Source organism: Antechinus flavipes, chromosome 2, assembly GCF_016432865.1.
Source record: "Antechinus flavipes isolate AdamAnt ecotype Samford, QLD, Australia chromosome 2, AdamAnt_v2, whole genome shotgun sequence".
Taxonomy (NCBI): Eukaryota; Metazoa; Chordata; class Mammalia; order Dasyuromorphia; family Dasyuridae; genus Antechinus; species Antechinus flavipes.
The window spans coordinates 440,758,388-440,785,647 of record NC_067399.1 but is presented as its reverse complement, the minus strand read 5'-3'; the positions used below and the strand labels follow the sequence as shown (position 1 = coordinate 440,785,647).

Below are 27,260 nucleotides of genomic sequence, written 5' to 3'. Positions count from 1 at the left end.
ACAGAGGAAGGAAATTAGCTCAGAGAGGGAAAATAATTTATTTTAGGTCACATATAAAGTCAGGATAAAAGCTAAGTTCTGAATCCAGTTTGCTGACCTCTTAGGTCAGTTTCTGGTCATTGCTTTTGAGGGCCAGGTCAGTGCATAAAGGGCAGGCATGAGGGATGAGCAGGGTAGAAAATGAGTGATGAATTCCACTAATACTATTAGTCACAGTGGTAACAATCCATGGCAGGTGAAAGGCAGACCTCAACTATGTACTGACATTCACCATTCTGACTTCCTACTCCCAAATCAGAGCTTAGAACAGTAGAAAAGGGGTTCATTCACCAGCCCACAACCAGTATGGCCATATGTCCTGTGATCAAGGGGCAGGGTTCTAGTCAAAACAGACAACATACCTGGTCTTGATCTACATCTTCATCTCCTGTGATGATGATGCGTTTCTCTATCCTAGTCTCAGAAAATCCTCCTTTCACAGTCTGAAGGAAGACACAGAAAAAGTTAGAAATAGTCTTGTCCAATTAATATCTTCATTCACAGGTCAGAACAGTAAGCCCCACACTGGTTAAAGTATTTAGCTAAAATAACAAAAAGAACAAGTGGAAAAGATGAGATTTGACTCCAGAGATATTTCTAAATTTTAATTTACTAATATCACCATGGGAAGCCTGTCCATAACTACCTCAAAACTATCTATGGCCCCAAACGCTCTCCCCTTCCATGCCCGTGGCAGGCAGAGGTATATTCTCCTAACTAGAAAACACATTTGAGTCTTCTTTTTTCTCATTCATTAAATCTGATCAGATACTGAATCCTGACAATTCTTTCTTCCCTTGTTCATCCCCTGGCAAAATGCTCTGCTATGTCTAATATCCTTTAATATACCAATCAGACTAGTCCTTCTCTTTGTTCAGTCATTTAAATCCTGCCTATTTGTGACCCCATTTGGGGTTTTCTTGGCAAAGATGCTAGAGTACCCATTTCCTTAGCTTTTCCTTCTCATGGCAAAGAAGCTGGAGTATCCATTTCCTTCGCATTTCCTCCTCATGGCAAAGATGCTGGAATATCCATTTCCTTAGCATTTCCTCCTCATGGCAAAGAAGCTGGAGTACCTATTTCCTTAGCTTTTCCTTCTCATGGCAAAGAAGCTGGAGTATCCATTTCCTTCGCATTTCCTCCTCATGGCAAAGATGCTGGAGTATCCATTTCCTTAGCATTTCCTCCTCGTGGAAAAGATGCTGGAGTACCCATTTCCTTAGCATTTCTTCCTCATGGCAAAGATGCTGGAGTATCTATTTCCTTAGCTTTTCCTCCTCATGGCAAAGAAGCTGGAGTACCCATTTCCTTAGCATTTCCTTCTCATGGTAAAGAAGCTGGAGTACCCATTTCCTTAGCATTTCCTTCTCACGGCAAAGATGCTGGAGTACCCATTTCCTTAGCATTTCCTCCTCATGGCAAAGATGCTGGAGTATCCATTTCCTTAGCATTTCCTCCTCATGGCAAAGATGCTAGAGTACCCATTTCCTTAGCATTTCCTCCTCGTGGAAAAGATGCTGGAGTACCCATTTCCTTAGCATTTCTTCCTCATGGCAAAGATGCTGGAGTATCCATTTCCTTAGCATTTCCTCCTCATGGCAAAGAGGCTTGAGTATCCATTTCCTTAGCATTTCCTTCTCACGACAAAGATGCTAGAATACTTATTTCCTTAGCTTTTCTTCTCATGGCAAAGATGCTGGAGTACCCATTTCCTTAGCATTTCTTCCTCATGGCAAAGATGCTGGAGTATCTATTTCCTTAGCTTTTCCTCCTCATGGCAAAGAAGCTGGAGTACCCATTTCCTTAGCATTTCCTTCTCATGGTAAAGAAGCTGGAGTACCCATTTCCTTAGCATTTCCTTCTCACGGCAAAGATGCTGAAGTACCCATTTCCTTAGCATTTCCTCCTCATGGCAAAGATGCTGGAGTACCCATTTCCTTAGCATTTCCTCCTCATGGCAAAGATGCTAGAGTACCCATTTCCTTAGCATTTCCTCCTCGTGGAAAAGATGCTGGAGTACCCATTTCCTTAGCATTTCTTCCTCATGGCAAAGATGCTGGAGTATCCATTTCCTTAGCATTTCCTCCTCATGGCAAAGAGGCTTGAGTATCCATTTCCTTAGCATTTCCTTCTCACGACAAAGATGCTAGAATACTTATTTCCTTAGCTTCTTCTTCCCATGGTAAAGATGCTAGAGTACCCATTTCCTTAGCATTTCTTCCTCATGGCAAAGATGCTGGAGTATCTATTTCCTTAGCTTTTCCTCCTCATGGCAAAGAAGCTGGAGTACCCATTTCCTTAGCATTTCCTTCTCATGGTAAAGAAGCTGGAGTACCCATTTCCTTAGCATTTCCTTCTCACGGCAAAGATGCTGGAGTACCCATTTCCTTAGCATTTCCTCCTCATGGCAAAGATGCTGGAGTACCCATTTCCTTAGCATTTCCTCCTCATGGCAAAGATGCTAGAGTACCCATTTCCTTAGCCTTTCCTCCTCGTGGAAAAGATGCTGGAGTATCCCTTTCCTTAGCTTTTCCTCCTCATGGCAAAGAAACTGGAGTACCCATTTCCTTAGCTTTCCTCCTCATGGCAAAGATGCTGGAGTACCCATTTCCTTAGCTTTTCTTTCTCGTGGCAAAGAGGCTGGAGTATCCATTTCCTTAGCATTTCCTCCTCATGGCAAAGAGGCTTGAGTATCCATTTCCTTAGCATTTCCTTCTCACGACAAAGATGCTAGAATACTTATTTCCTTAGCTTCTTCTTCTCATGGTAAAGATGCTAAAGTACCCATTCCTTAGCATTTCCTCCTCATGGCAAAGACTCTAGAGTACCAATTATTTAGCATTTCCTCCTCATGGCAAAGATGCTGTAATATCCATTTCCTTAGCATTTCCTTCTCACGACAAAGACGCTAGAGTACCTATTTCCTTAGCTTTTCCTTCTCATGGCAAAGATACTAGAGTACCCATTTCTTAGCATTTCCTCCTCACAGCAAAAATGCTAGAGTACCCATTTCTTAGCATTTCCTCCTCACGGCAAAGATGCTAGAGTACCCATTTCTTAGCATTTCCTCCTCACGGCAAAGATGCTAGAGTACCCATTTCTTAGCATTTCCTCCTCATGGCAAAGATGCTAGAGTACCATTATTTAGCATTTCCTCTCATGGCAAAGACACTGGAGTACCCATTTCCTTAGCTTTTCCTTCTCGTGGCAAAGAGGCTGGAGTATCCATTTCCTTAGCATTTCCTCCTCATGGCAAAGAGGCTTGAGTATCCATTTCCTTAGCATTTCCTTCTCACGACAAAGATGCTAGAATACTTATTTCCTTAGCTTCTTCTTCTCATGGTAAAGATGCTAGAGTACCCATTCCTTAGCATTTCCTCCTCATGGCAAAGACTCTACAGTACCAATTATTTAGCATTTCCTCCTCATGGCAAAGATGCTGTAATATCCATTTCCTTAGCATTTCCTTCTCACGACAAAGACGCTAGAGTACCTATTTCCTTAGCTTTTCCTTCTCATGGCAAAGATACTAGAGTACCCATTTCTTAGCATTTCCTCCTCACAGCAAAAATGCTAGAGTACCCATTTCTTAGCATTTCCTCCTCACGGCAAAGATGCTAGAGTACCCATTTCTTAGCATTTCCTCCTCACGGCAAAGATGCTAGAGTACCCATTTCTTAGCATTTCCTCCTCATGGCAAAGATGCTGGAGTACCCATTTCCTTAGCTTTTCCTTCTCGTGGCAAAGAGGCTGGAGTATCCATTTCCTTAGCATTTCCTCCTCATGGCAAAGAGGCTTGAGTATCCATTTCCTTAACATTTCCTTCTCACGACAAAGAGGCTAGAATACTTATTTCCTTAGCTTCTTCTTCTCATGGTAAAGATGCTAAAGTACCCATTCCTTAGCATTTCCTCCTCATGGCAAAGACTCTAGAGTACCAATTATTTAGCATTTCCTCCTCATGGCAAAGATGCTGTAATATCCATTTCCTTAGCATTTCCTTCTCACGACAAAGACGCTAGAGTACCTATTTCCTTAGCTTTTCCTTCTCATGGCAAAGATACTAGAGTACCCATTTCTTAGCATTTCCTCCTCACAGCAAAGATGCTAGAGTACCCATTTCTTAGCATTTCCTCCTCACGGCAAAGATGCTAGAGTACCCATTTCTTAGCATTTCCTCCTCACGGCAAAGATGCTAGAGTACCCATTTCTTAGCATTTCCTCCTCATGGCAAAGATGCTGGAGTACCCATTTCCTTAGCTTTTCCTTCTCGTGGCAAAGAGGCTGGAGTATCCATTTCCTTAGCATTTCCTCCTCATGGCAAAGAGGCTTGAGTATCCATTTCCTTAGCATTTCCTTCTCACGACAAAGATGCTAGAATACTTATTTCCTTAGCTTCTTCTTCTCATGGTAAAGATGCTAGAGTACCCATTTCTTAGCATTTCCTCCTCATGGCAAAGAGGCTGGAGTACCCATTCCTTAGCATTTCCTCCTCATGGCAAAGACTCTACAGTACCCATTATTTAGCATTTCCTCCTCATGGCAAAGAGGCTTGAGTATCCATTTCCTTAGCATTTCCTTCTCACGACAAAGATGCTAGAGTACCCATTCCTTAGCATTTCCTCCTCATGGCAAAGATTCTAGAGTACCCATTTCTTAGCATTTCCTCCTCACGGCAAAGATGCTAGAGTACCCATTTCTTAGCATTTCCTCCTCACGGCAAAGATGCTAGAGTACCCATTTCTTAGCATTTCCTCCTCACGGCAAAGATGCTAGAGTACCCATTTCTTAGCATTTCTTTCTCAACCTCATTTTACAGATAAAGGAAAACAAGGGTAAGTGATTTGCTCAGCTCACACAGCTAAAAAGCACCTGAGGCTACATTTGAACTCAAGTCTTCTTAATGCCAGGCTCATAGCCTGCTCATGGTGCTTCTATCATGAAACTCATAACGAGATGAGGCCCTCTCATCTGGCCTTAGCCTTCCTAGCCAACCTTCTTTCCCAAAGCACCCCAGCATAACCCTTTTGTTCTAGTCTGGCTGGGGCCTTTGTTACTCTACACTATGTACATTTGTTCCTGCTTCTATAACCTGACTCAACTCAAGCTGGTTCTCCTCTCCGCCTCCCAGAATGTTTTCCCAGTCCTATGCCTACCATCTATGTAAATACTACTCATATTTCAAGACCAGTTGAAGTCCAACCTCCTGCTCAAAACCTCCCACTGATCTCCTTGTCTTCTAAACTCCCAGCAAAGGGAACAAGAGCAAACACATCCACAGCAATTAGAGTTTGTAGCTTTCCTCCCAGACCTAATGAATAGATTAAGTGCACAAGGATCATTACCAAAGAATTTGCAGCCAGAAAAGATCACCCTGCCTTTTTATTTGGGGGCTTGATAGTTGTGGCCTTCTATGGTGAAAAAATTAATATAGGGAACAGGATTTGAATTCAGGTTTCCTGACTCTTAGTTACCTCTTTCCATTATCCCAAACTGCCTCTCACCAAATCTTTCTAGCCCTCAGAGTCAGTATTCAATTATACCTCTACATACACAAAATTTTGCAGTTTGTTCTCATTTCAGATGATTCTTAACCTTCTTTGCTAAAATGTGAATACTTTAGAAAGGACCATGCATATTACAATTCTTTTTATCTTATTTTTCGAACTGTTTCCTTCCTTCTGTCCCTACCCCACCCCAAATGAGAGAAGGTTCCCACTTGATATAAACACACAAAATACTGCAAAATTAAATTAAAAAATAAAGAAATAAGACATGCATGGTCCTTATTTCTAAGATATTTACTATATATATATGACCATACTATACAGTCTTCTATTTATTAATCCTTTCTCTGGAGATAAATAGTATCTTCCTTCCTAAGTCCTTTGTAGTTGATCTGAGTATCTTTAATACTCAGAGTAACTTAGTCATTCACAGTTATTCTTCAAACAATATTGCTGCTTGTCTTTATTTCTTTAGTCTTCCCTAACACAGTTAGCATAAAGCTGAGCTCATAGCAGGAGCTCAAAAAATATTTCTTTTTGATTGGTAATAATCCTGAGAAAAAGGCAAGTCTAGGATTATTTTCTCTACTGTAGAGTTGAAGAAACTGAACAAAGTCCACATCCTCCCACATGGCCCTCTTGTTCCCTCTAGCTCAATCTAGTCTAGAACCTCTCATTTGGCCTCTTGTGCCCTTCAGCTCAATCTGGTCTAGAACCTCCCATTTCTTTTTTTTTTTAATTGAAGCTTTTTAATTTTCAAAACATATGTAAGGATAATTTTTCACCACTGACCCTTGAAAAACCTTGTGTTCCAATTTTTCCCTCCCTTAACCCTACCTCCTCCCCTAAATGGCAAGTTATCCAATATATGTTAAATATGGTTAAAAACATATGTTAAATCCAACACAGGCATACATATTTATACAATTATCTTGCTGCACAAGAAAAATCTCATCAAAAAGGAAGAAAACTGAGAAAGAAAATAAAATTCAAGTGAACAACAGTTCCCACAGTTCTCTCTCTGGGTGTAGATGGCTTTCTTCATCCCAAGATCATTGGAACTTGTCTGAATCATCTCATTGTTGCAAGGAGCCACGTCCATCAGAATTGATCATCGTATAATCTTGCTCTTGCCATGTACAATGATCTCCTGGTAGAACCTCCCATTTTTAATTGTGCCCAATTTGTCACTGAGTAGAAGGAATTCTCCTAGTTCATAAGGAGAGCTTGGAGCAAATCTTGGATTAAGTTGAGCTCTTTTGTGGCTTTTCCCCAGGATGACAAATCTGGAGCTGGGAGCTTTCTTAGAGAAAGTCTAGATTAATGTCCTCATTTTGTAAATGAGGAAAATGAGACTGAGGAGATGAAGCAACTACTTAAGTTTACACAGGTAGTAAGTAGCAGAGCCAGGATTCAAACATAGGTCTCCAGTTTCTAACCAAGCACTCTCTCCACTGCACCACACTGCCTCAAGACCTGTAGAGAGCCTCTGCATGCCATGGACCCCAGCTCCCAAATAATACTCACTTTGGTAACATGGGTAGTAGTGGAAGTGGACAGGGTTTCTGCAGTGGCCCCATAGGCCCCGGCAAGGACATCTTTCCCGATGATCTGCAGGAGACACAAGCCCCACCCCATCCCCTGGTATCAAGGAGAGGAGACATGGCCTCCCAAAAGGTTGTTGGGAAAGAATATGGGGGTCAAGGCTGGGGGACATCCTCTGGGGCAAGTGATCTTTGCAAGTCGAGGTTGGTACTATGGCACTTGCTTTGAGAGCCATTGGATGTCTCTCTCCTTCCCCCAAACCCAAGCAGGGGTAAGGACAAAGAGAGAAGAATGAAGTAGATGATGGCTTCTTTCCGTTGGAGTTGGCCACCGGTCTGCTCGTAGGAACAGGCCCTGGACACTACCCTAGAGCCACGAAGGCAGCGGCAGCCCTGATCTGGACGGCTGGGCTTAGAGCTGGGGCCCAGTGTCAGGAAGGATCCTGTCGACAGGAGGACAGCTGGAATAGTCAAAGTATCTGAGACTATGCCATCAGGTGAATGGTTGGAGGCACTGGGAATGTTTAGCTTGGAACAGGGAAGAACAGGGGTGGGAATGGGGAACAGAGAGTGAGAAGAACCATTGTCTTCAAGTATGTGAAAGCCAACTGGAGGAGAAATTGAATTGATTCACTTGGTCTCAGAGGCCAGAACTAGGAGCAATGGAAGGAAACTATACAGAGGTAGAAATGTCTCCTTAATATAAAGAAAAAACTCCTAATGAAGGATGCATAGGGAACTTGGAATACTCCCAACTCTAGGAATGCATCTGGAATCACCAGGTCTATCCCATTCCCCAGGCCTGGGGCTTTTGGAACTTGATGGAAGATGGATCACTCACCGGAGAAAGGGAACGGATCTCTGTCCCCATTGTCTGTGGGCCTGGAATCATGGCTGCACCCTTCCCAGACTTCAGACTGTTCTCCTGGAAAAACAACACTTGGCTCTCAAGGGCTTGCAAGGCCCAAGGGGAGAGTGGGCAGGCACCCAAGCACTCCCCCATGGGCACCAGTGTACTTTAGTGTAGAAACACTCCCACAGCCACATTTCTTATTAATTTCTAACTAACCAACAATTAATGAGTGGTAGTGATAGTACAGAATCTTGTTATCCAAAAAGCATTTATTAATCACTGATGATGTGCCAGGCACTGTGCGAAATGCTGGGGATAAAAGGAGAAACATTTAAAAGGATGGAGAATACCCAGTACGTTCTACTGGAGGAACTAAATGGAAAATAATTCAGAATAGGGCTCCGAGTTTTAAGATCCTGACTATGTTACTAACTCGTGAAGTGAGCCTATCTAGCAGATTACTTCTCCCTTCTGGATCCTCCCAGTCTATTAAAAGAAAGGACTAGGAAGCAGCTAGGTGGCACAGTAGCTAGAGCACCAGCCCTGAAGTCAGGAGGACCCGAGTTCAAATCTGGCCTCAGACACTTAACACTTCTTGGCTGTGTGACCCTGGGCAACTCACTTAACCCCAATTGCCTCAGCAAAAAAAAAAAAGTGAAAAAGTTAAGATTAAATAAGAAATCCTCTGTTTGGCATTTAAAGTCCTTTATATCCTGGCCCTCCTCTGACCTTTCCAGTCTCTTTATATCTTACACCTTCCTACCTAGTCCTGCTACATATTTTGCAAACTGGTGACACTGGCCTCCTCTATTTCTTAAACAAAACATCCCAATTCCCAGCTCCAGGAATTTTCAACGATTGTTCCCCAAACCTGGAATTCTCACCTTCTTCAGTTCTGCTTTCTATTTCCTTTCAAATCCCAGCTAAAAACCCCACATGAAGCTTTTTCTAATATCCTTTAATTCTAACGCCTTCCCTTTAGCCTGTAATCTAGTTTGTTTGTCCATAGTGGCTTGCATGTATCTCCCCCATTAGTTCGAGGGTTTCTTCTGTGGATCCCCAGGATTTAGCACAAAGCCTAGGACATAGTAGGCTGTTTACTGACTGCCTGACTGTGTACAGGATGAGACTCCAACAGGTGTTGCAGATTAAGCTTTAGTTGCACAGAAAAATCGCTCTGTCAGAAGTGCCCAATCTCCGGGCAGCTTGGCTCAGAGTCCACCTCCTCCCTGCACTCAAGGACACAGGCTCTTGGGATACCTGAGACCCAGAGTCATACATCTGCTAAAGTTCAACCCACTTCAGAGCTCAAGGGCTGAATAATGTCCGTACTTAGTGCTGTGAGAGGGAAGCGGAGGAGAGGGGACTGAGAGGCCCGCGTCCCTCGCTGCTGGTCCCCTCCCTCCCCGACCGGGGGCAGTGGGAGGCGGGGCTTACCACGGTAGTGCAGGTGGTTTCCGTGGTGACAGAGTGCGAAGCTGTTATCTCTTTCCCCCCAGCTGCAGCCCCATCCACCTGTTGCAAGAGGAAAGTTTAGGGACTAGCGTGAGCTGACTAGTCACAAACTCGTGATGAAATCACCCAAGCTCAGGAGCTGGAAGGGACTCCCCCGCTCCCTGGATGTTACTGGCAGTGGGGCTGGCCAGTTTTACTAGCATTACTCGAGACTCCCCTTGAGAGACTTCCCAAGAGCAGGCCCAGGACGGGGAGCAGGGGAAGGGCAGTCACCTGGGCGGTGTCCATCGTACTGATCCTAGCCTGCAAGGCGGCCTCAGGCTCAATCTTCTTCCTGATGGCCATGCTGCTCACCGTCACAGTCTCGGTCTTCACAGTCTAGGGGAAGAAGGGCATGCTTTAGCAGCCGGCCCAGCGTGGGGAGCCCCAGCCAGTCGGCGGCTCTGGGACACGGGCCGAGCTGCGCTGGCTTCCGGGACGGGACCACAGCTCGGGTGCGGTCTGGAACGCCAGTCTGGAGACAACCTGCTGCTCCTTCCTCACCCGGAGAGGGCATGAATCTGGGCAGGAGGGCACCATCCAGGGCGTGCTTGGGTGCATGGAGTCATGCTTGTCATAACACTGGGAATCAGAATGGGTCACACACAAAGGGGGGAAAGGAGGCTGGCATGGCAGGAACAGCAAATAAAAACATCGCATTCACATCCTGGCATTCCGTCATGCACGGGAATGCACACGAAAGGGCGCGGAGTGAACTAGAAAACGATGCATACAATGACATAAATGGAAAGCACACAACAATACGATCAAAACAGAATGCTACGAAATCATCAAGACCCAGCCTGGCTCTGCAGAGGACAATGTGCCTCCCACCCTTCTTTGCAGGGGTGGGGGGCTAACTTGGTTCATGTGCTGATTAGTTTTCAGGTAATCCTTACACCCTTAAAAAAGGGGGAGAGAAGACTCAAGGAGGGACACAGTAGTAGGTAATAAAAATAAGAGATAGCAATTAAGTTTGTTGGGGTTTTTTAAAGTTTGTTTACTAGGTGTTTCCTTTACAACAACTCCATGAATGAAGGGTAGGCATTGTTTCAAGTTAATAGATGCACAAACTGAGGTTCAAAAAAGTTATCTCAGTCCCATTGCTCAGGTCAGAACTTGAAACCAAATCTCCTAACCTCACACTGTTTCCCAAAGAGGTTGGTGGGAAACAATAAAACCAGGGCTCAGAGACAAAGCTGTCCTGGAACGTAGACTGTGGATCGGAAAGTCTCAGTCTCGGAGCTGAGGGTTCGGAGAAGCCCTTTGGCCCAGGGGTGTCATTCCCACGGAGGCCCACGGCAGTCAGGGCAGCTTGGAATCTTGTGGAAAACACAAGGGCGTCAAAGGTCTTAGACCCGACCCTCAGCTCTGCTACCTACTATTTGTGTGATCCTCTCTGGATTCTCCATAAAATGAAGAGTTTGGACTAGATTTCCTCCTCTACAATCTACGATGCTGCCCAAGGGAACCAATGGCAAAGCCAGGGCTGGAAGCCAAACCCTCTCGACTCTTCATCTGGGGCTCTGTCTGTACTGTATAATCTACTTTTTGTCTAAGATCAGTTGTAAACTACTGGGACTCAGAAGGAGCTTGAGATCAATTATTCCAGCTCTCCCTTTTGGACAGATCATGAGAGCACAGACTTAATGTTGCAAGAGACCTTAGATAATAATGACCATAATAATCTTAATAATATTGACACGTCCCATTTATAGAATGCCCCGAGTTTTTCAAAGTGTTTTGCAAATATTGCCTCATTTTATTTCACAATAGCCCTGGGAGGTAGGTACTGTTTTATTCCCATTTTATAGATGAAACTGAGACAGAGGTTAAGTGCCCAGGATCATACAGTTAGTAAGTATCAAAGCAAGACTTGAAATCAAATCTGGACTTCAGGTTTAATGCTCTATCCATTGTAGGCCAACTTGTCTAATCAAGTTATCCATTTTATGATGGGGAAAACCAAGACCCCCTGGAAGGAAAAGGATTTGTCCACTATCTCCCCGGCCAGTGCTTTCCCCCGTTTCACTCCCACCTCTTCCAGGAAGCCTACCCTGACTAATTCTGCCTCCACAAGCCCATTCCTATACTTCCTATGCTTCATTTGTATCAAGTCAAATCATTTTCAGTGACCTTGAAACCCCTCCAAGCTGTTTGCTGGCTTATCTCCGTGTTCTCCCCTCTATTGCCCTTCAGGACCCAGGTCAATAATGAGCCCAAGGTGCTACCCACCTGCACTAGCGGCAGAGAAACAATTACAGACAGTGCAACCCAGGAGAGAAATCAAAGGCCGGCCCGCTCAGATCCTTCCCAGCACCTTTCCCCACCCCCAGCCCCTCACCTACTCGCCTCCTCTTGTCTAAAAATAATGGCATCTAACCCCTTGGCTCTGGGCTTGACGGTCACAAAGCACCTTTGTCCCGGAACCCTCAGAGGCCAGACCTCCGATCCACACGTAGAGAATCGTCCCCAAGGGCACGGCCAGCAGCTCTTGGACGGACACTCTCAGAGGCAGCCTGGGGCAGCTCGTGGCTCTCCCACGGCCTCACAGCCACCGTGCTGGGGGGGCTCTGATCCGAGTCTTCTCGACCACCCAGCGGGCCTTCTCCCCGCGATGCCGGCTCCCTCCCATTTACAGAGAAGCGCTAAGTGATCCGCCCAACGTCACATTGCTTCCGAGGGCCAGGACGGAGCTGGCCGGACCCAGACCCCCGACTGCCCGCCGGGGCTTTTCTCACTACTCTGCGCCTCCCGTCCCTTCCCCAGGCGGTTATCCTGAGCTGGAAACCAAGTCCGTTCCCCAGCAGCCGCCCCGAGGCCCGCTCTCTCAGCCGGGAGCACAGGCCTCCCGGACACCGGCTAGGAAGTGGCCCCCAGGCCCGGCACCGAGCGCAGTCCCGGAGGGAAATCTCTACCCCCCCTCCCCAGCCATGCTGTGGGGCCAGGACGGAAGCAACAGGGTGGCACAGTCAGGAGTTAGTGCGGCATTCTCGACAAGTCTGACGCAACACACATGCTAAGACAGACCCAGGCAGCGGAGGTGCCCAGGGAACATGCAATACCAGACAGGGGTCACGCGGAGACAACGGAGACTCGGGAGGGACACGGGCGCTCGCGGCTCCCACCATACCTCAAAGTGGGGCATGTCAGGGGCGGGACAGGTCCCTCGTTCTGGGCCTTCACTTGCCGCCTTGGACTCCTCCTCCCGGCCGGGGGCCGCCTTGTCGAGGTCCCGAGGGAACACCGGCCCCTCGGCCTCCGAGTCGCTCCGATCTCGGTCAAGCTCGGGCAGACTGCGGGAGAAGTCCTCAAAAGCAGTGCCGTGATAGTCCCCGATCACGGTGAAATCCACCTCTGCCTCCAGGCTGGACGTGGAGCTGACCGTGATGCTGGAGCACTTGCGCTCGATGGCCAGGTGGTTGTCCTTCAGGAAGACCGAGTCCCGCTCCTGGTCCTGGTCCTCGTCTCCCGGGTCGCTCTCCGGGGCCCTGGGACGGGGGGGTTTGACCTTCTCTTCCGAGCCCTCCCTCAGCCCCGCTCTCTAAACACCAATGAAAGTCAAGGAACACAGAGGAGAGAGACAAAAATCAAGAGGGTGAATGTCAGGCACAGGTCACTGTCCAAGAGAGGGAGGTCGGCAGTAGGGAGCGAGCCCCCCCAGAGCGTCACCAAAACCACAATGCAAGGCCAGAAACCCAAACCTTCCCGAGGGCTCCGGGGGCTGCAGCGTCCCGCTCAGGCACCGAAGGCAGAAGCGAATAAAAAGCACACAGCCCGGCCTGGCGCCCACCCCGGACGCGAGGCGCCCACCCCGGGCACGAGCCCCCTCCCCCCCGGGCGCGAGGCCCCCAGGGTGTGGCTCTTGGAGCTCGTCAGAAGCAGCTTTGTGCAAGGGGCACGGGTGCAGCTCAGACGCCCGGCCCTGAAATGAAGTGAGTCCGGCGTTGCGAAACGGCAAAGGAGTCCGCGGGAGGGAGGAGGCAAGGAGGCTGGAGCCAGCTCTGAATTACGGAGAGGAAGCGGGTTCGGCTTGTCAATTCCACCGGGCCCGGTGGGGAGCAGGGGTGCCGGCACCCCCAGGCCCCAGGACACAACTTCTTTAACCTCCTCCTCCTCCCCGGGGCAGGGACCCTTGTTTTCTACTCTAGGCATGAAGCAAAATGAAGCTGGGCCCCTTTGTTGGGAGCCCCGAGGAGGATGGAGGGCATGGCCAGGCTGGACCCTCAGCCCCCGGGGGGCCGGAGGCCAGGGGCCATCAGTGTGATTGACAAGCACAGGGGGCTGTAGGCCCCTCCTGCCTATCATACATACCTCTCAACTGGCCCCCCCACCAGAGGCTAACGCCCACAGACAGAGCTCCCTGCTTGGTTTGTTCCTTCCATTCCAAGCATGCTTTTAGAGAATAAATATTAGCCACAAAGCTTTTCTGGTTGATTTGGTCTCGGACATTTGGAAGTTTCAAATTCAACTCAAAGAAACCGTCTCTGCAGAGGTTAAGGTTGTCAAGCCCACCCTGTAAGTGGGGCTGCGAGGAGCCCCCGAGCCCCCGTCTATGAAGCTTCTGTGAGGTTGAGAGGTATGGGGGACCTGCTTCCAAGCCGGAGACAGGCAGCAGGAGTGGAAGAGCCTAGGCTAAAGCATGTACGGTCGTGGCCCCGAAAAGGGGCGGGTGAATGGCAGAGACCTGGGCAGCTCGGAGCCCAGCCGCTCGACTCTCCTCCTCCAGAGCACCCTTAGCTGCTGAGCCTGACAAGGCCTTCTCTTCCCGAGCGGGCTCCTGAGTCTTACTCTGGATCAGAGAGAAGGATTAGTCTTAGGGAGGTAGAAAGGGAAGCTGACGCTGAGCTGGAGCAGCAACTGAACGGGTAGAGGCTGCAGGACAGAAAGATTGTCCCAGTGGGGAGCAGGAGAGGAGAGGGGACAATCTTTAAAGAAGCCAGGCGGGACGGGGGGACATGATAAGGCAATGGGCCCCGGGAGGACAGTGCGTCATGGCTGGCGGCGAGACCACCCTGCTTCTGCTTCAGATCGTGCCACGTCAATCGCTGGTGGTATTTCTGACCCAACCAAGGGAGAATGTCACTGGGGCAACTGTCTGGAGTCAGGTATAAGCTCAGGTTACTTATGAAAAACCAAGAAACGAAAAAAAAAAAACGGAGATGGCCAAGCCCCCTCTGCTCTTGGTGATGGAGGTGAAGCTGTAGGAACATGCTCCAGGAAGAAGCACAAAAACATGCAGTCAGTTCCAAAGGGAGGGAGGGAGGAGAGCAGGGAGTTGGAGGAGAGAGGGATTCATGTGGCTGGTTACCCTGGCTTCTGCCAAGATGGCCTTGGAGCCAGAATCCACGGATGCAGGTTTCAGCACTTCATCCCTCTCCTGGGGCAATTCGGGGGCAATGAACACAGTTCTGAAAGGATCTGCGGCTGTTCCGGGCTTAGTTATGAAGTGACCAGTATCTGGTGCTGACCCAGGAGGCTCTGTGGCTTTGGGGCTAGAGATATGGCTGGGGGGGTGAAGCTGGACCAAACCCAGCTCCAAGAGTTTGTTACGCTGCTGCTCCACCTGCCCCGGGAAGGGTTCGGATGCTTGCTCACCTGGCTGGGCCTTGGAATCACCTACATTTGCCCAGAAGTTATCTGCACCATGAGTGTCACCTCGCTCAAATATCTTGATTTTATTGGCCACCGAGGTCTTGCTAATGTCTTCCTGGGAGCCCTCGTGACCACTAGCTTGGAAAGCTATCCCCTGCTTGGGTTCCCTTTCCAAGGCAGTGAGCACTAGGCCTCCTGCTTTGGTCTGCTTGGCTCCATCTTTTGGTTGCCCGTTGGTAGTAGGCAAATCCTTTGTCTTAGCTACATCAGGGACTACCGCGTCGTGGGTCCCCAGACTTTCCTTTGGAAAACGGACAGTCTTTGGAAAGACAGTGGGATGGTGGGTGTGAGAGAGCCCATTGCTGGGCTGCTGCTCTCCTGGAGGGGGGGGCTCTGTACAGCCTTCCCAAGCTGCCAGGGCCTCAGAATTTCCTGGGGAAGCCAGGGCAGAGTCTTTCATCATAATTCCTTCCATCTGAAGAAATATTGTAGAGGCTTTATTTTCATTCAGCTCAGTGTCTCCTTCTAGAGAATGAAATGACCTCTCTTGGAATAGAAAATGGTTCTCCCTAAGTCTGTCCGGTCCTTCCACGTCTCTTTGTGGAACCCTTGGATGGTTAGCAGCACCTCGATCTGCATCAGTGTTTGGGGACCCACTTTCTTCTTGGCTTGGTAAGTGGTTCTCAAGTCCATCTGGGAGGTTCTTCTGAGCCTTTTCTATGGAACTTCCTGTCTTGAGCATTTCTTCCTCTGTGAATTTGCCACCTGTTTGGTCAAGAAACTCTCCTTCTTTTCTCTCACAAGGGCTCTTCTCGTTGCCAGTTGGTTTATAACTTAGAGATGTTTTTTTACTCAGTTGTTCTAAAAGCACTTTGAGTTCATCTAATCCTACATCTATGGCGGGGGGCTCATCTCCTTCTGAGGATACACCCATATTACTGCCAAGACTTGAGACCACTTGGTCTCTGGAATTAAGCTCAGGAGCCACTGTCGGCCCACCTTCCAATGCTACTTGGCCTTTCTGGTCTTCCTGGATGGTGCCCATTTTTGCTACCTTCTCATCTTCAGGGACAAAGGATGCCAGTTCCTCTTGTTCTTTGTCTGCAAAACTTAAGTAGAAGCTCCTTTCTGCTGGGGAGGACTCTGTCTCGTCACTGGAATCTGCTCTGGTTGACTCCTCTGGAGACGCTTTCATATCTTCCTTCTCCAAAGCAGGATTTTCAGAGCAGGAGTCCCAACGTTTCATCCCACGTACTTCCTGTTGAGCCCCGGATCCTGTTGCTGAAGGCTGTCTGCAGGCACGGAACTGTTCAAGCTCCCTTTTGAGCTCCATTTGCCCCTCAAATTGGTTAGCTCTGCTTTCCCCAAGGCCTGCCTCCCTGCTGTTAATTCTGGGCTGGGAGATATCTGGAACTTTCTCCACTAATGCCTGACTAGCCAAGAGTGAAGTCCTTTCTGGGCCTTCCTGAGTCCACACATTATCTTCCCACACAGATTCAAAGTCCTCGGGACTTGCAATCATCTTTCCTCTTTGGCAGGTCTCTCCTTGCCCCTTCGTTCTGACTAATTCTTCAGTGGCCACCTCCACTCTGAACTTATCCACACAAACATCCACCTTGGAGATCCCCGGGCTGGAGAGACCGTCTGGTGGGACTGTGGCTGGGGGCTCCTCTGGTTGTGGGGCGCTCAGGTTTCTGAGAACAAGTTCTTCAGGCTGAGAGCACTCTCTTTCTATAAACACCCAGTGCTCCGAACCCTGCATTTCAATTGGAGCAAGAAAAGTTAGCATGAGGCTGAAATCAGAAGGCTGTTTCTTCCATCAGTGAAAGAAAAGATGTAAATGACCAAAGGGTAGATATCATGGCACTGCCCTCATGATACCAAGAGGAGGGGCATTGGAAAGGAAGAAAAATACCAGTGGCCTTCTTATGTCTTCTACTGAGGGCTTTCTTTTATTACTACCCCACCCCCCAATTCTATGAAATGGGACAGGGTATTAGTATAAAAACTATAAATTGTTTTTATAAGTAGGGAAACCAAATAGATTGTTGGAAAGGATTTTAGTTCAACTCCTTGATTTTAGAAGATGAAAAAAATACCATGACTCAGAAAGGACAAGTAATTTTCTTAAAGTGATATAGTTTTTTAGGACTAGAATCCCTTATTTCCTGATTCTTGGGCTTAAGGGGTTCTTCAATAATAACAGTAATAATAGCTAACATTTACATAACACCTAATTGCTTCCAGGCATGATGCTTTACAAATAAAATCTCATTTTCTGCTCACCATAACCCTGGAAAGTAGATGCTATTATTATTCCAATTTTACAAATGAGGAAACTGAGGAAAAGTGATTTGCCCAAGCAAAGTCCCACAGATATTAAGTACTAGATTTGAAGCCAGGTCTTTATGACTCCAGGACCACTCCTTTCCTCACCTCCTCATCTGGCTGCCCCTGTCTTTATTACTCTGAGAAGTATTGAGATGTCCAGGTCCCAAAGAAAGTCAGCATAAGAATTATGAGAAATAGTTCTAATTGTTACCAGAATACACCTTTGTGGACTGATATAACTAGTTGTCCAGACACAACTAGATTTTGAGGAAAACTAGCTCAAGGACAGCAGCTTTTTGATGAATCAGATTGTTCTCCTCCTTAATCTAAAACCTTAACTCTCACTTCGTTTTGGTCTTGGTTTACCTTCTCTCTTTACTTTTTTCCTTGGGATAACTTGGCTCGTTCTTGCCTATAATCTCCTACCTGTCCCAAAGCACCTAAACCACAACTGCTCTATTAAGAGGAAAGAGACCTAATGGATCCTGTGTGTGTGAAGCAGAGGGAAGGATGTGCTAGAGCCTTCAATGTGTTCTCTCTAACAGGAGGGAGAATAGTCATGCCCTCCTACAGCAGATCAAAATGCCTTTCTTCACACCTGGTGGCTCTTGGTTTGAATCTTCAAGCTGTCAAGGATAGAGTACAGATGCGTCTGAAGAGGAAATAGTATTTTTAAAACAATATCATCCTTATTGAAAAGCTTGATTTTCAAAAGAGCTTAAACATAGTCCTGCAGAAAGGGTAAAAAAAATTGAAATTAAGTTTTAGATTATATGTACTCCTTACTCCCTGAGATGATACTACCCAGCCTGAATAGCCCATATGCTCTAAGTTGTCAGAATCCAAGATCCTAGGATCAAAGGAGAGCATTTATCTAGAGGAATGCCAGTATCTTCTGAAGCCATAAAAGAAGTCTTTTTTCCCACAAAGTCATTGGCTGGGTCCCTCTTCAGCCTTGTCAGCTGATATCACTGATGAGGCCCAACGGGCCCACCAGCTAATTGTACCTTTGACGAAAGCTACCTACAAACAGCATGAAAATGTCAGAGCTAATGACAAGGTCATACCCCAAGACAAGTAATTACCTAGCCACAGACAAACAAGAAGCCCTAACCTAGTGGAGAATGGTCTCCATGCTCCAAGGAGAATTGATCCCCTTTGGTTTGGAGGGCTTTTCCCTTGGGCCACACAGCATGGAAAGGACAAAGACAGGAACAAGAAGGGGTGAATTTAATAAGGACTTGGATTCCTTATCAAGACACTTATCCTGGTAAGAGAAACCCTAGGGAAAAATGGTAGAATAAATTAGTGAAGTAGCTGGATGATCAGCTTTAAAGTTAAAAGTCAAGTTGGGAGAAAGGAATCCTAGGCCTGTTGTTAAATGATTTTTTAGTCACGTCCAACTCTGTGTGACCCATTTAGAGTTTTCTTGGCAGAGATTCTGGAGTGGTTCGCCATTTCCTTCTCCAGCTCATTTTACAGGTGAGGAAACTGAGGCAAACAAGATTGTGTGACTTGCCCAGGATCACACAGCTAGCAGGTGTCTGAGGTCAGACTTGAACGCAAGATGAGTCATTCTGACTCTCGGCCTGGTACTCTATCTCTGTACCACCTAGCTGCCCTGCATCCTACTCTATAATCAGTCATTTTCATAAGACCCCTTGAACAAGGGGATTAGAAAGTTCCCCCAAGGGACACAACTGGAAACCATGATGAACTGAGCAATTTTGTTTTGGACAAGGTGCTACTGGGCTCCCCATCCTTGGGGAGAAACAGTGCAGACTCACAGATCTACTCCGGTAAAGAAGAAAGAAAGGGTCCTGCTGTGGGGGGCAAGGTGTATCCAGGAGAATTTAGCCAGAAATGCTTACATCTCAGTCAGCTTCATGGGGGCCCAAGAGATGGCCCCATTCTCCAACCCCTTCTCACTCTGGTGTAAGTCTGCCCTTGTCCATAGCATCAAAACTGTGACGGTGGCTAGGGACCGGGTTTTAAGAGCATATCCTATAGGGGAGGAATGCCGATGAGAGAAGGGAACTGCACTGGGGATAGATGAGCCTCAGTCAGTACCCAAGCATCAGGAGTCAGCAGAGACATGTGGAACATGCTGTCCTTTACCATGGAAGAATCTATGGTTTGGATCCAAGGACTGGTTTATAGGAATCATCCAATCAAAATAAGTTGAGCCTCTAAGCTCATCCATGTTCTGCTAAGGAAATAACCCCCTTTAAACAGAAGATTCGCTAAGGCCCTCCTGGACTCTTCCCAGTGCAGACATGATTGGAAACAGACTCAGAGAAAAGATGGAGATGTTTGATCCAGAGGTCAATGGAAGCAAATGCAAAAGAGGAAGAGTCAAGAAAATCTGAGTTCAAGTCCTGACTCATGTCCTTATTAGCTGTATGGATGAGCCATTTAATTTCTCATTTACCTTGTTTCAATTGTTGGACTTGATGGATTCCAAGGTTCCTTCTAGCTCAAAAATGTCTAGTCTAACCCTTATCTAAGCAGGAATACTCCCCGTAAAATTCTCAAAAGTGGTCTTCCTACTTGTACACAAAGACCTCTACTGAAAGAGAATTCACTACTTCCCCATTTTAACTACTGACACCATCAGTTTTTTTGTTTGTTTGTTTGTTTGTTTGGTGGTGGGGGAGAGATCAGGGTTAAGTTGACCTGCTCAGGGTCACACACCTACTTAAGTGTCTGGGGTCAAATTTGAACTCAGTCCTCCTGATTCCAGGTCCAGTGCTCTATGCACCGCAACACTGAGCTGCCCCAAACATTGATTTTTACTGTTAGAAGCATTTTTCTTAAATTGAGCTTAAAAGCACAACTCTTATCCATTACTCCTAATTCTTCCTGCAGGGCCAAGTAAAACAAAAGTCTAATTCCTTCTCCCCATGACACACAGCCTTTCAGCACTTGAAGGAAGGAACTTATCTCCCCTCAGTCATCTCTTCTCTACACTAAATAGACCAGTCAAGAGGAAGAATGAAACTAACTAGAAAATGGATAAGGATCAAGCAAAATGCTGAAGGCAACAAAGGGAAGACACCCCAAGAGGTCCCTGGGACACAAGGAAGAACGGATATCTATGCCAGAGTAGTCTGTGCCTGACTCCCTGCTTCTCGAGGATTTCTTTGGGGAAGAGCCCCTCCTTTTGTCTGCTAGGAGTGGGGGAGGAGGGCATTGCTTGCCTGTTCCTGACAATGGCCAGGGCTCTCAAAGCTGGCCCCCCATCTCTCCCTGGTGCAGGATTTGGACACTAGGCTGCTTACAAATCCTGTAAGGAAGCAGCTTGCTGCTCTTCATTCCGTAGGGAGAAGGTTATCCTCTGGGGAGCCCTGTAGCCCAGCCCAGGGATGAGTCTTTAGACAGCAAAGGAGGAGGAAAGGGCAGTCAGGCCTTCTGGTCATCCTAGCCCTCAGATACAGAGCCCAACAGGTTCCCTATCTGACTAGGTAGGAGGATGCTGGGGAGAGCTCGGTTCTAGCAGGGAATCTGACAGGCCCTAAAGGAACCAGAGGAGGAAGGAGGGGGCTACACGAGGAGCTTCCTGGAACCATTTAAAGACAAGTCTCTGAGGAGACCCTGATGCCCTCAGTCAACATAGAATTCAGCTTTGAGCAAATTCTGTCTGTTTGACCAGACACTGGGAAAGAAAGACTATTTCCTCAGCCCTTCCCCAGGAGACAATCTGCTCTCTAAGGAGGGGGACATTTAGGCTGCCCTTTCTGGAGGCTGGAAGGCCTGGACTATGGCTAAGGAACCCCCCCACACCCATCACGCCTGAGAAGGGGACGGATGAATCCCCAGGGGAAATGGAAAGTTCCCCAGGTGACAGAGGATGGACAGTAACCTCAGGAGACGACGCAAGACTTTTCTGGATGAATGACTCCAGGGCTAAGGCAATTCCCGGCTCCAGCTGGGAGGCGTCCTCTGTTCTCTGGCTCTGCAGGGGAGGAAGGTCCAGGGCCCAGGCAGAGGGAGAGCAGGGGCATAGGGAAAGGGAAGGGGGAAGGAGAGATGAGAGGGAGAGATAGAGAGAAAGAAAGACGGACATACGTTCCATGAACACTCAGCCCTTCCTCACAAGACCCTGGTTCAAACCCAGCAGTATAAAGCATCTGGTTTGGAAGTACCAGGGAAGCATATTCATAGCTAACATTTATACAACACTTTAAGGTTCACAACAAAATATTTTAAATCTTTATCTCATTTAACACCTTGTGAAGTAGGAACCATGTAGGTATGATTATATTCATTTTACAAATGAAGAAACTTAGGTTCAGAGAGGTAGAATAATATCTATATATACATACACACATAATACATATACATATATAATACATATCTACACACACTCACACATATAAGGCTTTAGGTTTACAAACATGCTATCCATATATTATAGTTTATTCTCACATCATTCCTGGGAGGTAGATACTACTATTATACCCATTTTATAGATAAGGAACTGGAGTTAAATGATTTGTTCACTGTCACAACAGCTAGTGTTGAAGGCAGATTCACTGAACCCAAATCTTTGCTGACTCCAAGTCCAGCATTCTATCATACTATTCTCTATCATTCTTTGTCATACAACTGCTTTAGATGTAGCAGGAAAAGACTCTGAGCAGTATGGAGCTTTGGAGGGAGGAAGTCAGAGCTCCTAGTTTATTTCTAGAAGTGATCCATAGGATTAGGTTAGTTGGAATGGAAACCCTGTGTCTGATAGCTATTAGGTTCAAATGTGTTATATGAATATTCCAGCCAGCTTTATTCTTAAGTATTAGAAAAAGGATAGATTTAGGCCTCTTTCAAATAGCTTTCCTTGGTGGGAACAAAACTGGATTCATGGCATAGTTCAGTGAAAATGCCATTATCTGAGTTCAGGGAATAAAGCTCAGCTTTTTGATTTGCTATCCTTCCTTCATGGATCACAAGAGTTGGGAAGCATAAGATCATAATTGTGGGTAGGATTCAGGCTCCTAAAAATCCTAGGACACACTCTTTCTAAACTCACCCTCTGAATTCTTCAATTCAAATGCTAGCAGTGCCCCTGGGTCCACTCTAGCAGTGCCCCTGCGTCCACTCTGCAGGCTCTGCCCACTGCCATCTGAGATGCTTCCTCCCTGTGACTCAGCTATAGTACCTTTCCTTCCCCCAAACATCACGTTTAGCAACTTACGCACCTCTCAGGTACTCCCCTGCACCCCTCAGTGAGGGTAAGGAAGCAGATTTCCTCCCTTTTTCTCAAAGGATATTTGGCTCTCAGGGGATGGCCAAGGCTGAGGTCATCCTTCACTCCTTGCTCCAGGATTATCATACATATCCAAGCTGCTCCGGGAGTCTGGCTGGTACTATCACAGCCTCAGCCCCACTCTCACAATCCCTGAAGGGACAGGGCTGCTGACAGGCTATCTCAAGGGTGGAGCCAGAACCAAGCCCTGCTCCAGCACCAAGAACCAGCATCACAGCTGACTGAAACAACTGTCACTGAAAGCAGGGTAAACACAGATGTGACAACCAGTCCAGCTGCCAGTTTGCCATTCACACCTTTAGGAACAGACTTCTATTCATATTAATCATGAGCGCTTTCACAGAATTAACTCCCATACCATCTCCCAGTCAGTCCCTTTGTCCAAAAAGCCTGTCTCTGACAGAGATGGCTTAGAAGGGCTCGGTGCTACCTACCTCTGGCAATGCTGGATCGAAACATTAGGTTTTACCTCTAGGGTTGGGGATACCTAAGGACATTTCAAGTAAATTAAATAGAGTTTTGAAATTACCTTCAGCTTATATTACTCCTTGTGGAAGAAATCTTACTTCCTGATGTTCAAATAAAGACAGTAAACTCTGTAATCTGATATATTAATATTAACTCACATTTCTCTAGTTCTTTACAGTTTTAAAAATTTTTTCACAACCACCCTGTAAAGTAGGTTGTCCAAATTGCTACTATATTACAAATGGGGAAATCAAGTCCCAGAGAGAGGAAGAGTCTTTCCCAAGGTCAGATTGATAATAAGTATTAGAGGTGGAACTCAATTTCAGGTATTGTAATTTCTAGTCCAGTATTCTTTAAGGATGGGGAATGCTGAATTAATTAAAAATTCTGATTAACATAGAAATACCATATATCCCATATGGAGATCAATAATCTTTAAGGAATTAAAACATATATTAACTTCATACTATATCTAGATACAGCATAATTTAGTCTTCTTTTAGTTATTTAGAAATCTTCATGTGTAAGAGAAATTCATGAGCTTTGAAATATCACAAAGGAATTTAAAATATCATGTCCTTTGGACATGGAATTGGAAAACTAAGATTCAAGGCTACAAGACTTATCAGTTGACGATGGGCAAGTCCCTTCATCTGAGCCTCAATTTTAAAATGAGTATAAAAATATTTGTACTATCTACTTCCAAGAACTGTTGTGACGATGGCTAGAAAGAGCTGTGCAAATGTAGGTTATTATTTATGATTACTGAATGTCAACAATAGTTAAACAATGGTACTTAATAATCCTGCCAGATTTTAGGGAGAAAATGTCTTTTGCACAACAAATATAGGTAAATATTTTTTTACAATTTATTATAGAAAGTACTTAGAACAGTACCTTAGAATTATAAGAATGGAATATAAAATTCTATCTTTTTCACCTTTTCGATAGAGAAATTTATACCTGTGCTCTGAAGAATTAGGATATAAAGATAACATCGCACCTCATAGACATGTAATACATTCTTACTGGCGATTTTTGTCATTAATTAAAAAAAAAAACAATAAACATTAGAATTTATTGGCTATGTTAGTTAATAAGAGTTTCCCTATCAGTAGAATGCTGAATAGTAGAGAATATATTCTTCTTTTTCTTGGCTCTAAAATTCCTTTTTTCAGGCTTCAACAATTCTCCCTCACCCCAATTCCAACATCTCATGTTCCAACATCGAGTAAATGAATCTATGATACCTGGCTCCACCCTTTTCTCCCACCAAAAATGGCTATTATGGGGCTGCAGATAAACACAATAAAACCTAAGTAAAATTCCAATTCCCACAGCCCATCTTTCTTTGTAGAGCCCAAGGCCACAGGACCCACCTCATTAGCTTTTTCAGGAGTCCCTTTAGGGGTTCCTTCTTCATGTTTGGGAGAGGATGAGGCTGGTGAGGAAGGAAGCCTCCGTTCACGTTCCCAGTCACGATCCCTATGGATCAATTTGCTATTGGGCTCCTTCAATGTCCTCTTGAGTTCATTGATGCTGGCCTGATGTTTCAATAGTACGTCCTCTGGTTTATCTAAGAACTTGGGATGGAGAAAGCAAGTGAGTTAAAAAAGGAAAGCATCTCTGAACTACAATAGTTTTTTCATTCCAAAAGCAAGGACTGAAGGACTAGAAAAGTCAGAAGCTGCAAGTTTCTATTCCTATCCCCTTAGGTATGCATGCTCTCTGGGTATGAGTGGGGAGGAGACTGGGAAGGATTCATATAAACTGTCCCCCATGCTTGGAATATTATCTATTTCCATCCCTACATAGTGAATTAATCTTCCTTTCCATTAAGTCTCAGCTCAGATGCTATTTCCTCTATGAACCAAAAGGGAATTTTCTGTAATTATGATTTCCCTTGATCACATTTTACTTTATAACAGAGACTTGTATAGTCATCTTATTCCCTCAACTAGACTGTAAGCTCCTTGAAGAAATGCTCGATGCCATTTTTCAAATATGCATCCTCTGTGCTTTGTCCATAACAAGTGCTTTTAAGGGTCTTTTAAACTGAGATGTCAGAAGTAGGGGACATTAATTCTAGCATTGTGGCATGAGACCATTAGTTAGGGGAACAAAATGCCAAGGCTTCTCACCACAAGCTGACTTCAATGAGGCTAGGAGTCACCTGTCTGCTATCGAGTGGAACATGGGGAAGAGCAGCAATTTACATTTATTTTCCATATCCTCAGGAGGTCTCATCTATGAGGCTATTTAAAAATGCTCAGTTCATCACAATCCCATTCCACTTATCCAAAAAAGAAAAAAGAAAAGTCAGCAGATTCCTTTGAGAAGCAATCACAAGATCACAGACCTAGGGAGCTGGCCTGAAAATACAACTAGAAGCCTCTAGAGTTACTCTCTGGAGGCATGGAAATATCCTACCAAGAATGATAACAGTAATTAGTCTACATTTAGGTGGCACTTCATAATTTTTTTAAAAGTGCTTTATATAGGTTACTGAATTTTATCCAAAAAACAATCTTGTGAGAGTAGTTATTACTATTATTATCATCATTTCCAATTTACAGATGAAAGAACAGAATCGAAAAGTAAAATGACTTGACCAGTCACATAGTTAGTTAAGTGATAGAAATGAAAGTCAAACATAGATATTCTGACTCCAAGTTCAGACCATAATCTGTTAACACTGATTCTTCAAGTACTAGAAGGGGAAAAGTGGGCTCCCCAAAAGTAAATATGACCTGCCTCATTGCTTCTGTCTTTTTGTGGTGAGCCTACTGCCTCAATCCCAGAGTTAGCATACCCCCATGATGATAAATGTTTGGGAAGACTTGGAAAATCAAATGCTTTGTTCATACTTATCTAAATATCTCCTATCTCCTCCCTCTACCATGGGACAGGAATCCCAAAGCAGGCAGGGTAATGTCCACTAGGGTTATGGTAACTAACTGAACCCATGGGGCTTTAGAGTATCTGAGGCCTCTGCAGGAGAGTGAGGATTATATTCCTTCCCCAACTAGTATCCTCAAATTTAACCTTTTCCAAGATAGCCAAAAAACAAACCTATTTTGGCAATGAACATATTATGAAGGGACTGGATTTGGATGACAAACAAGAAAGGAGCTAGTTTTGGTTGGAGAAAAACAATCAATAGAAAAAGGAAGAAGAGGAGAAAATGAAGGAAGAAAAAAGGAAGAAAATAAAAAAGAAAAAGGAAGATGAAAAGAGAAGACAAAAATAAGAGAAATGAAGAGGAAAAAAGGAAAGAAGGAAGAGGAAGAAATGGATAAGAAAAAGGAAAAAGAAAGAAGAGGGGGATAATTTTATGAGTAATAAACTTATGAGGGCAGAAAGCAGGCGGGCAGCACAACAATGGGCCCATTTCCCAGGAATATGAATGACTTCCCCAACTTAAGGACAAAGAAGATGAAGACCAGCGATGGCATAGGAGATGTCCTGAAATGAGAGGGCATGGACCTGAGATGAAGGCAGAATGGCACATGACAGATGATAGATGGCAAATAATGGACCAGAAGGAGCAGGGGAAAATGATGCAGTCAGTACCTCCTGCTTGTGCCTCGGCGTGGTTTCCTGCTCCGGCTAGCAGTACATGGTGAGGGAGGAACCAGCAGGGTCAGTAGTGGGATTACATTAGACACATTAAGATTCGGGTCAGGGAGGGCGGTGAGGTAAGGAGGGGAGGGAACTCGATCGAGAAAGAACATTAATTGGAGCTACCAACATCTAATTGGGTGGAGGGAATGGGAAGCTGTTAGCTTACTTATGAATGCTATGTCTATATAGACATGCAGGAGGGCTTGAAGGGTAGGTCGTTTCACATGTGAGTACATAATGTGGACACACTGTTCTAAAACAGGTATACGTGTATGCTGGTGAAGTCTCCCTATAAAGTCACAGACTGGCTTTGGGCACTCACAAGCCTCTCCCTGAGTCAGCCACAGAGAGCCCGCATCCTTAAGCCACCGAGGAAGGGCTTGCTTATAAGTAACAGAAGAATGCAGCTCTCCTGCCCGGACAGTCTGGCTTCATGGCGCCCCAAAAGGGGCCTTCTTCTTAGCGACCAGCTAAGCTTGTGGGGCTTTGGGAAAGTGCCCTTATTGGAAAAAACAGATCTTTCCTGAAAGGCTGTGCCC

The 27,260-nt window shown here is 45.8% G+C and overlaps 1 protein-coding gene across 16 annotated transcripts in view; it reads right to left on the bottom strand.

Annotated features, from left to right (window-relative positions):
* The window catches only part of EPB41L1 (erythrocyte membrane protein band 4.1 like 1), a 107,088-nt gene that overhangs the window by 10,877 nt on the left and 68,951 nt on the right, over positions 1-27,260 (bottom strand). For 8 of the 16 annotated variants that reach the window (XM_051979232.1, XM_051979226.1, XM_051979223.1 and 5 more), the window contains 11 exons: positions 26,671-26,706; positions 24,477-24,680; positions 21,226-21,318; positions 14,749-16,788; positions 14,125-14,229; positions 12,571-12,981; positions 9,672-9,776; positions 9,381-9,458; positions 7,932-8,015; positions 7,074-7,157; positions 402-482 (listed from right to left, as the gene is read on the bottom strand). In XM_051979232.1, the coding sequence (XP_051835192.1) occupies positions 402-482; positions 7,074-7,157; positions 7,932-8,015; positions 9,381-9,458; positions 9,672-9,776; positions 12,571-12,981; positions 14,125-14,229; positions 14,749-16,788; positions 21,226-21,318; positions 24,477-24,680; positions 26,671-26,706 (3,321 nt within the window). The remainder of the gene's footprint in view (positions 1-401; positions 483-7,073; positions 7,158-7,931; positions 8,016-9,380; positions 9,459-9,671; positions 9,777-12,570; positions 12,982-14,124; positions 14,230-14,748; positions 16,789-21,225; positions 21,319-24,476; positions 24,681-26,670; positions 26,707-27,260) is intronic. The other 8 variants (XM_051979236.1, XM_051979237.1, XM_051979229.1 and 5 more) reach the window with 7 other exon arrangements.